This window comes from Orcinus orca, chromosome 20 (assembly GCF_937001465.1).
Source record: "Orcinus orca chromosome 20, mOrcOrc1.1, whole genome shotgun sequence".
NCBI lineage: Eukaryota > Metazoa > Chordata > Mammalia > Artiodactyla > Delphinidae > Orcinus > Orcinus orca.
The window spans coordinates 55672919-55683638 of NC_064578.1; the positions used below are offsets into that span (position 1 = coordinate 55672919).

The window sequence follows — 10720 nt, forward strand, 5'->3', positions numbered from 1 at the left end:
ATCACTTCCTACTTTATTATATTTTACAATTATTGATGGTCTTAAGGTTATTTACAGCTATTGTACCTGTAAGAAGGAAATGCTATTTTCATGTGATAGTTTAGAAAATGAAGTTGGCAAACTAGGACCATTGGCTGTCTATTTTTGTAAATAAAGTTTTATTAGAACAAGGGCCAGGATTAGGATAAGGCAGAGAGGTCCAAGTGAAGGGTCAGATCCTGTCTTTAAATTTTAAAAAAATATTGCATTAAAATACTTTCTATCTTGATTACTGGGTGTGTTGGTTTTGGTGACTTTGTTTTTGTTTTGGCTTTGCCTTAAATTTTGGGACCCTTGTTCTACTCTGGGAAATACTATAGGATGGTGTGGTAGTAGGCATCTCTTCTCAACTCTATATTCAGACTTCACATCGGTGGCTTGAAATCAGCCACAGTGACAGTATTTACACCATGGAAGGGGGCAAGCTACACAACAGGGCTTCAGAGAGATGGTAACAGCACACCTCAGGAACCACACCAAGTCCTCTGTTGTCTCCAGGTCTATATGGCTTCTGTTGTTGTTTTTTTATTATTTATTTATTTACTTGGCTGAGCCAGGTCTTAGTTGTGGCACGCAGGATCGTTTTTTTTTTTTTTTTAGTTGCAGCACATGGCATCTTTTAGTTGCGGCATGTGAGATCTAGTTCCCTGACCAGGGATCGAACCTGGGCACCCTGCCTTGGGAGCATTGGGAGTGCGGAGTCTTAGCTACTGAACCACCAGGGAAGTCCCTTTATGGTTGTGTTGCTCCTTCTAACATCCTCCCCTTCTCCCCCTGGAAAACTCCAAATCCTTCTAACCTTAGCCAGGGATCTTCCTGATTTCTGCTCCTGCTTTTTCAGCAGATGGCCACTGTAGTCTACCCTGTGACTCCCAGTACTTTATATCTGGGGTTGAGGACGCTTGAGAATGTGGCTTTTGGTGCCAGCCATGGCTGGGTTTACACCTTGTCCTGTCACTTGCTGGCTGAGAGAACTCGGCCAGGTGACTTAACCTGTCTGTGAGTTCCACAAGGGCAGGGACTCCAGCGAGACACATCTCCAGATCATCCCCAGCACCCAGCCCAGGGCACAGCACCCAAGGAGCCTCGGTTCTCTGTCCCCTCTCCTCACCCTGCTACATGAACTTAGCCAAGTCAGTCACCCTCTCTGCCTCAGTGTCATGTTCTGTAAAATGGGAAAGGTAACATGCAACTAGCTGGAGTGTGGTGGGTTGAAAGAAGGTCCACCTGCCTGCTGAGGACAGTTCTGGTTAGTGGGAAGGAAATGAAGGCTGAGTTTTCAGCAACCCTCCAGGAGTGGGCCAGCCAACCTGGGCCCCTCCTGAGTCAGCCTTCAGCCCACTAGAGCCCCAGATCCTGACTTTCTCCAGTGAGGCTTAATGTCTTTTATCTTCATCACCGCCACTCTCCACAACGTTTCCTCCACGGAGGAGCCAGAGTAATCTGAAATGTGAACCAAGCCATGCCACTTCCCTCTAAAACCCTACTGAGGTTTCTCACTGCAGGTAGATACAATCCCAGTTCCTTAGCTTCACCTCCTAGTTCCTGTGTGATCTGGCTCTTGGCTGTGTCTCTTACATCATGTCCCCACCTCCACCCCCATACATCCACCCTGATGCTCCTCTCCAGCCACACTGGCCTCCTGGCTCTTTTGAGAATACATCAAGCCTGTTCTTGCCCCCAGGGCCTTTGCAAGGAACTTGGGGTTCCTTCTGTATGGAATTCTCTTCCCCCTCATCTTTGTGTGTGTGTGTTAAAATACACACAATACGAAGCTTACAATTAATGATGTTTAGTACATTCACAGTATTGTGCAACCATCACCACTATCTAGTTCCAGAAATTGCTCATCATGCCATAAGGAGACCCCATACTCATTAATCAGTCCCTCCTCATTTATCCCTCTCCCTAGTCCCTGAAAACCACTAGTCTACTTTTTTCTTCTCTGTGGATTTGCCTATTCTAGATACTTCATATAGTTGGAATCATACAATATGTGGCCTTTTATGTCTGGTTAAAATCGTGTTTTCAAGGTTCATCTATGCTATAGCATGAATCAGTTACTTCATTCCTTTTTGTGACTGGATCATATTCCATCGTATTTCCCCTTCATCTTTGGAAGCCTCATGCCTTCTTGTCATTCATATCACAGCCTAAACACTACTTCTTCAGAGAAGCTGTCCCTGACAACCCTTTTTAAATGATCTGAGCCCTTACTGGTTTCCTTCCCAGTTTGGTCGCCACTTGTAATGGTTTTATACTTCTCATTTGTCTGCTTACTTGTGGAGACATAGACCCAGGGATCCCAATGTCATCATCTAACTCAGAACAGATTCAACCCGAGGATTTAGAGAAGGACTTCCTGGATGTATGATCCCGAGCAGGTCATGTTAATTCCCTGAAGCACAGTTTCCTCATTTGTCAACTGGGAATAATAATCGTGTCTATTTAATGAGGTTGCTGTGAGGATTATTATCAAAAGTAGTAGCAGTAATAGTAATAACATATACATAGTACTGTCGTTATAAAGATGCCCCCCACTCACTCACACATGAGAAATTATTGCATTCCTTTGGAGGAACTTTTTAAATTTCATGGACCTCACAACCTAGGTAACTGATCAGATTTCCCTTTTCCCATTGGCTACCAGGAAGCTCAGGGGTAAGTTCTGCCCCTTTCCTTAGCACATGGCAGTACTTGTTGGCTCATTTTCCACTTTACCTGATGCTCAGAGAGCTCTCTTGCCAAATGTCATGGACCTTTGTCCGTCACCTGAAATCCTGTCTGGGATGAGATGGGGGAGAAGCCAATAACATGATCAACTTTCCTAGACACAGACTGAGAGAAAGAATTTGTTGCAAAAAGAATGAGGTGTAGCTGGAACTACTGTGTCTCCCTGAGGAAATCTTGCCCTTTCTCTCATTCTCTGGGGATTTTATTCCTAGACGCTGCATATCTACTTTGTTTCCTTGATGACAATAAGTTGCTTGGAAGTAAAGTCTGGATTTGCATCTATTTGGGGGTCCCGAGCTTCCAACAGAAGCTGGCATACAGAGGGCCTCAGGGAATATAGAAAGGATGGATGATGCAAGGAAGAAAGAAAGGGAGGGAGGGAAATATGGGTACGAAAATCTATGTAAATCATGGGTGAGGGAGCAGATAAATTCATGAATAACTAAGTGAATTCTCATTGACTCCTCACAGCAAATGTACAGTAGGTGTTAGTATTATCATGATTTTTTTCAGGTGAGGAAGCTGAAGCTTGGAGGGGTGAGTGAATGAATAAGTGATGGAGTGAATGGGAGAGTGAGTGGGTGAAAGGATGGATGGATGAGTGGGTGGGTGAGTTTCCGTGTGTGTTTCCAGGATAGGCAGCCCTATCCCTGCCCTTGTGTGGTCCCACCCCTGGAGGGTCCCTCCTGCGTTCCCAGTCTTCACCCCTACCCACCTCCATCAAGGAGCACCGGTCCAGGCCAGCAAAGTTGCTGAGTATTTATTTGGTCCCAGGAGCGGTGCAGGAATCAGACCGGGGACAGGAGTGGGTGATACTGTGCAGGAAAAGGGATACTGGGAGCCAAGGGGATAGTAGGCTGGGATCACTGATTGTCAAAGCAGAGGGCGAGACCCTGGGATGGCGGGAGACCAGACTGCTCTCCTCCTCCCCCAGGGGTCCCTGGGGCTTTGGGGCATGTGCCATATTGGGGCAGTTGGCAGGTTATCATGATTGGCATAATGGGGATGGGGAGAAGGCAGGAATGGGTAGAGTGGGGGGGGTGTTAGCGTTCAGAGAAGGCTTATAGGTGGGCATGGACGTGGCTTTGGACAGGAGTCTGGGGTCAGGGGCTTGAGGGTGGGTATCAGGGTGCTGGCGGTGGCCTCACTCGGTCAGGGGGCCGCAGCGAGTGCCACTGGGCGATGGGCCGCCGGGGGTTGGCCAGCATGTCTGCCCAGTGCCGCAGCCCAGCGCCCCCGGCCGCTGCCCCTACGGCCACCCTCCCGATGGCCTCGTTCTTGCCCAGCTTGTCATAGTCCAGCACAGTCAGCTCCACCTGAACCTTCTGAGGTGGGCAGAGGAGGAAGAAGAGACAGAGAGTGGGGTAAGGAGGTAATGTGAGGGACTCAGATTTCATTGCTAAGGAGACCCTCTCCCTCACAACCCTCATTCTGAGGGGTCTTCCTAGGTCCCTGGGCTAAGGCTTCATCTGGAGCTTGGACCGGGGGAGGGGGCGGAGATAAACTCTCAGGACCCCGTTGCTCAGCGGTTGTTAGGAGGCCCCTTAGGGTTGTGGGGAAGTCTCTTTTTCTCAGTAACCAGAGCTCCTGAGGGCAACGGGTACCCTGGTCTTGCTTGGGGGTGGGGCTTCCTGGTCCTCATGGGAGAAACTGAGATTGAGAACACAATCAGACCCCCAAGACCTGGCTTCTCAGGGTTGCTAAGGAGTCTCCCTTCCCTCAGCAACGGGGGTTTCTAAGGGCCTGGGACTCCGGGGTAAGGGCTGCTCTGGCAGGGGCTATGGGCAGGTCTGAGCTCACCTGGACCTGGTCACAGGGCACCTCGAAGCTGAAGGCCTCGTTGTAATAGGGGTTCAGAGTATTCTTCTTGATGGTCGTTTTCTTCTTCCGCACCTTTTTGCCACCCTGCAGCAGGTGGACCTTGACATACGGATCTGGGGAGAGGGAGGAGGGATCTTATAACCCCACCACTCTGGTGAGTCCAAAGGGATCAGATTGAGGGGAATGCATGAGACTCTCCTTTGGAACAACACAGAGACAGCCCATGGACCCCTCAGGTCTCCCTTTCTCTGTGCCCAAATAGAATCTAAATCCTCCATGACAGCCGGGATCCCCCTCTCCCCTATGAGACCCTCGGGGCCCAGACACTGCCAGAACCTTACCCAGAGGACCTCCCCCGCCCATCATCACCATTTGCTTGCTTCCCACACACCTGACAGCCCTGCTACATCCATCTTCTTCAGGTTTTTAGCCTCCAGGACGATGACGGTGAGCTTCCCGGCCGTAGGGACATAGCGGAGGGAGAAGCAGATGTCACCTAGTTTCTCCTGCTAAAAGATGGAGAGGGACTCATCAACGGAACCGGGGCTCCGCATCCAACCCCTCTGCGATTTTTCTTCCCTCCCCCTCGTGTTGAAATGGTATGGTCCAGAGTTAAGACCCGGGTGGTACAATCCGAGGGGGACTGCCGAGGGGAGGCGTTGATACACCAGGATAGACCTGGGAGCTACTCTTCTGCAGCAGGTGGAAGTGCTGGAGCCCAGAGGATCGCGGAGGCCTGTGATCTGATTGGCCCGGGGTTGAGGTGGGCGGGGCCAGATGTGGGGGCGTGGCCACGCGTGCTCACCTCCTCCCGAGGAGCCGCCTGCAGCTCCCGCCAGGCCAGCACTGGCCGCCCCAAGTCCACGGAGCTCATGGGGACCCGCACCTCCCCAATGGAGTCGTTGCGGGAGAAGCGGTCGAAGTCATATACTGCCATGACCAGTACCCTGCCCCCCAGCTCCACGTAGGGGACCTGGGGGAAGGGGGACGCAAAGAAATCACACGGTGAGAGTAGGAAGTGGGACACAGCACATCCAGGTGGAAGGCGATGAGTGGGGGCAGCGAGGGTCCCAAGGAACAGTTAGGGGGGGTGCCTATGGACCCCAAATGGGACAGCCCAAGGACCAACGAAGCAGTCCAGGGGCCAGTGGTGCCCCCCAAAGGGACAACGCAGGGTCCAGTGGAATAGTCCCCAGAGCTGGTAGCTGCCACCAGTAAAAGCCGAAGATATCGGTCCCAAGCGTTTCAGAGACTGGGGACAGGCTGCCGGGCATAAAGCACTGAGGCCACGAGCTCACCTTGAAGGCGAAGTTCTCCCCAAAGTGTGGGTTCAGCGTCTGCCGATGCACCCTGGTCTCGTGCCGCCTCCGTTTGTCTGGCAGCAGGTAAACCCGCACGTAGGGGTCAGAGGAGCCACCTAGGTCCAAGGCTGCCAATCCCTCAGCTTGCACGATGCCCACCAGCAGCTGTACAGTGATAAGGGGACCCTAGTCTTAGCTTCCCTTCCAGAGCTTCCTCCAAGAAGGGGCTAGAACCCCTGGGACCCTCCCCTCCAAAGCATCTCCCCTCCTCCACACCCACCTGGCCACTCTGGAAATCATAATCCAGTGAGTACTGTAGTCGTCCTAGTTCATGCTTCTCTGCCACCTGCTGCCCTGGCCCAGATGGTGTCGGCTCCAGCTCCTCCACTTCTGGCTGCACCTTAGAGAGCCAGGGGCAAGGGCAGGTGAACTCTTCCCCTGATAGTGATATCCACCCAGGCGCAGAAGCCAAAGGAGACTCACAGATCCCTCCAGCTATACCTGAACACTTGCAAGCTAAGCAGAGTCGGTGTTTGATTAGTGATGTCTGCCACAGGTGGGACTAGCCATGGCAACACAGTGTGGTACGTTTGTCAGTGTTTTATTAGTGATGCCTGCTACCGGTGGGGCATAGACGTGATGACACACATGCAGTGTGCTTGTCATGACTAGACTAGAAAAACAAGCACTGACAGTGTCTCATTGCCTACAGGATGGATGCAGATTTTAGTTCACACATTAATGGATGTATTGGGATGATTGTCCAAATTGCCACATTGATCAGTGATCTTGGACAGAAAATATGGAGGAAAAATGGCATATTTAGTGTGTATTTGCCATTCTAAACTAGAACAACAAAGTCAGAAAACTTCTTAACCTAAGCCACCGATTTTCAAAATGCAATGTGAATCAGAATTCCCCTGAGTAGTGTGGCAAAATGCCTTCGCTTCAGAGATTCTGATTCAGTAGGTCTGGCACAAGATCCAGAATTTGCATTTCAACAAGTACCTGAACTGATTCTGATGCTGATGGTCTTTGGAGTCACTGGCTTAGGGGAGAGGGATGAAGACTGGATACCAGGGCCCTAAAGGACACCCCTTAAGGGTAATAATTTTAACAGCTATTTGTTGAAAAGGGAGGTAAGGAAATACTAGTTATGGTCCACAAACTTGAGGCGCAGAGACAAACAGTGAATTTCCCAAGGTCACAGAGCCGGTTGCTCTGGGTTGGAAACCTAGGACTCTGGCTCCCAGGAGAGCCTCATTCCACTCTGCATTCAGAGGCCCAGTGCTCAGATACTTGCACCTGTAGCTTTCCACGCCAACGACGTCTTCCAACTCGCGTTTGCTTCAACCTCTCAAGGCTGCCATATAGCCTCCTCCCTTGTCTCCTTGCCCCAGACCTGTCCTCCACAAGGGTTCCAGGGGATTCATCCTAAAGCCCATGTGACCTTGTGCCTCTCCCACTCAAAACTTCTGTGGCTCCCAATCACCTTCATTACATGGGTACTGCTGAGCTCTCCAGAAACCTCACCCTAGAGCACAGGATATCTGTATGCTATACCCCAGCTATTGTGAAGAATGACTCTTTGTTCTCCAAATATCCCTCAGAATCAGGATTCCAGGCCTCAACACATGCTCCTCCTTTGAGGTAGAATGTCCTTCTCTCTGCTCTCAGCTAATTCTGAGTTCCTCTGGGTCTCAACACAGAAGTCACCTCCTCCAGGAAGCCTTCTCAGACCGCCTAGGCTGTCAGGTGGTTTCTCTGTGCTCCCACATGCCCTGTACTGCCTCTAATGTGGCACATACCACCCTGTATTTTGAATGTCTATATGAGCATGTGACTTCCCCATCAGGCTGGAGGTTCTTGTGAATGTCTGGTCTATCTCCAGGTCCCCAGGTCCAGGTTAGGGCTAGACACACAAGGGAGATGAGCAAACACAGCAGGTGTAAGAGGGATGGAGCAGGGACTGAGGCTGCTGGGCCATTGAGAGGAGTAAGGGTGCAGGAAGGAGCAGGGCTGAGGGGCTGGGCCAGGCCACACCTTGTCTATGTAACTCCGGCCCAGCTCCTTCACTTCCTGAAGGTGGACCTGGGCTTGAGCCTGGCTCTTCTTGCCCATCCGCCTCCGACAACGCTTCCGGTAGAGACAGAAACAGCAGCTGAAGACGAGGAGGCCTGAGACCAGCACGATGGTGGCCAGAGCCCAGGGGGGCACTGCAGAGGACATGGAAACAGCAAACATTGAGGCCCTGAGAGACAAGCAGGCTGATTCATTCTGTATGACACGTGTCAGCTGAAATCCTGGCCTTGTTTTCCCTCCAGCCATTTCCATTCCATTTTATTCCCACGTTTTCCTTCCAACTGGTCTCACATATAAAACTATTTGAAGACCTAAGGCAGGCTGACACCATCTAGATTTTCTTGCCTATTAGGATTAGTTCCACCTCCTCTTCTACTCCCATTCTAATTTTTTTGCTCAACCGCTGTGTTTTAGAAGGCTTAACCCTTCTCTGGGCCTCAGTCTCCCTCTTTAAAAGAAGGGAGAGGTGGACCTTCCAATTCACCAATCCACAGTTCCATTCCACTCCACACCCCTTGATTTGGTTCCTGATTTTCTCACAAACCTGTTCCTTTTTCATTTCATTTAGATTCCAATCCAGGATGCCGACTATAATCTCACCCGTATTTTCCAGCCCGCCAGCCTGAATACACCCGTTCGAACCCCGCCCCTGGGAATCCTAGCCTGGCTTTCCCTCCACTCCACCCCGGGTTTCGCTCACCAGGGCCGTGGCTGATGCGACTCGAGTCAGGAGGCGTGTCGGTCGCTGGAGGCCCCGGTGTTGGGGGCTCCGGGAACATGGCGACGGGGTCTTACTGTTCTTTCTGCGGAGGCACCCAAATGCTCTAGTCCCCCCACACCCACCCCGTGCATCCGTCGAGCCATCCGAACAACAAAGAACTCCAACTCCCATCGGCACCCTGGGCCGTATGGTCCCATATGGGAACCTGCCAACCGCCGCGAGGCATGCTGGGGGTTGTTGTTTCAGCCTTCCTGCGACGGAGGGCGAGGGCTGGGGGTGGATTCCAGGACCAAGTCTCGTCCCAAGGGACGCCCCCTCCCTCCAAGGCCTCCAGGAATCCAATCCCGCTGACTTCTGTCCCTTCCTTGCCCTTCCCCGGGGCCTGAACCGGAAGTGGGCGAGGGCGGGCGTGGGAACCAGCGCACCGGGTTGCCCAGAGCAACGGCTGGCTCCACGAGGGCGGGGTGAAGGTAGCGCTGGTTGCCCCGGCAACGGCCTGTTGCCAGGACAACGGGCGGGGCTGACGCACAGAAGCCGAGTCCCAGAGGCGCAAGCCAGTTCGGTTCCCCGTCCCACCTGGGACCTCAGACCCGGATACCCCTGACAAGCGAAGATGGGGAGGACGCGGCCTTGCCCGTGCGTCTGTCCACGCGCCCAAGGCTGGCTCCTCCCTCCACATCTGGCCCTGGGAGTGAAGACTCAGGCTGCCCTCCCTCTCCCACTCTTGCGGGGAATGTGAGGGGCGGGCGGCTGCCCTGCTGCCTTGGCTGGGCCACCACATCCTTTTCAGCCTGTTTGTCTCTTCCGCGCACCCTGAGCTCTGTCTTCACACCTGTCCTCGTGACCGCCTCGGCCTCCATTCCTCTCTCGACCCCACATCGAGGTCCGTCTCCCCGTCGGCTTCTCGCCGCTCCTCCGTCTGGGTTGTCTGGCCTCTGCCTGTTGTCTGATCTCAGTCTACCGGGATCTCGCACCCTCTTCCACTGCCTGCTCCTCCCTTCCCTCTGGCTCTTTGTCTCCACACCTGTCTCTAAATCCCATTCTCCCCATTTCAGGCTCCAGCCCTCCCACTCCATCTGCTGGTCTCTCCCAGTGTCCCCGCCACCACACACACGCGCGCGCGCGCACATACACACACCATCTCTCTAGGGATGGAAATGAGGATGGGGCTTAGGGAGGGGGTTCCAGTGGCTCCTACCTGCTCGGTGGCTAGACAGGACCCTCCCGAGAGATACCGAGGCGCCGGCCCCGCCCGGACCCCGCCCCGGCACGCGTGTGGCTGGCGCTGTCCTGGGTGCTGATCGCGGAGCGCTGTGGGGCGGGGGCTCAGCCGAACGGAGCCAGCCCGGGGTGTGTATGTGCCCGTGTGCGTGTGTGTGAGCGTGTATATGTGTGTGAGAGAAAGCCTGAGAGTGTGTATGTGTGTGTGCGCGTGCGTATTTGGAAGGTGGAGAACTCCGCCCCGGCCCTCGTCCCGCCCCAGCCTGGAACCACCAGGGCGCCCACGGATATTTATCCTGGTCCCAAGGATTTTCTGCCTTCTAGTCCAGCCACCGGGCATACAGACCCCTTCTCCCCACCCCAGACCCCGGGACTGTCCATAGAACCAGGCTCCAGGATATCGGGTTCTAGGACCCAGAAGACCCTCTCCGGAGACCCAGCTATTCAGATATCCAGACAGGAGACTATGCGTGAAATTCTCCAGCAAATCCGATACAGACTTCACTCCACCCTCTAAGTTCCCCTAAGGCCGTGCCCAGAAGGCAAGCCCCCGTGCTCCCAGCTCGAGGGAAGCGAGTCCACACTGCCCAGACCCTAGACCTACAGCCTTCTCGGAGAGACTCAACTGTCCAAACCTACATTTTTCAGGCGCAAATTGTGAGTCCCTCTAGTTTCCTCCCTAGGACATTGGCCTCAGTACCTAAACGTCAGGAACCCACCCCAATATTATTTCCAGACCCAGAAATCCAATGGGGCAAGTGTCTCTGGGGAGCATAGTGATTTAATAAATTATGGGATAAAA

At 53.0% G+C, this 10720-nt stretch overlaps 1 protein-coding gene across 5 annotated transcripts; it reads right to left on the reverse strand.

The window, feature by feature from the left end:
• Nucleotides 1-3517: 3517 nt before the first annotated feature.
• SYT5 (synaptotagmin 5) lies at nt 3518-10035 on the reverse strand. 5 transcript variants are annotated; one of them, XM_033412080.2, is made up of 9 exons: nt 9896-10035; nt 8677-8779; nt 7938-8110; nt 6175-6294; nt 5892-6059; nt 5399-5566; nt 4985-5102; nt 4573-4706; nt 3518-4097 (listed from the first exon to the last, which is right to left on the reverse strand). In XM_033412080.2, exons 2-9 carry the CDS (start codon nt 8753-8755, stop codon nt 3897-3899), a joined length of 1161 nt encoding a protein of 386 aa, XP_033267971.1. In that variant the 5' UTR covers nt 8756-8779; nt 9896-10035; the 3' UTR covers nt 3518-3896. The 5 variants fall into 5 exon arrangements, with proteins under 5 accessions (XP_033267971.1, XP_049559454.1, XP_049559453.1 ...); XM_049703497.1 differs by lacking the exon at nt 9896-10035 and adding an exon at nt 9530-9889; XM_049703496.1 differs by lacking the exon at nt 9896-10035 and adding an exon at nt 9274-9889.
• Nucleotides 10036-10720: the final 685 nt, after the last annotated feature.

Bases quoted from the DNA above. Each gene is read 5' to 3' on its own strand.
- SYT5 (XM_033412080.2), bottom strand. From the start codon at position 8,755: ATGTTCCCGGAGCCCCCAACACCGGGGCCTCCAGCGACCGACACGCCT. The intron at 8,111-8,676 runs GTGAGCGAAACC...TGTCCTCTGCAG, and splicing joins TCGCATCAGCCACGGCCCTG to TGCCCCCCTGGGCTCTGGCC. The intron at 6,295-7,937 runs GTGTGGCCTGGC...TGGCTCTCTAAG, and splicing joins GCCGGAGTTACATAGACAAG to GTGCAGCCAGAAGTGGAGGA.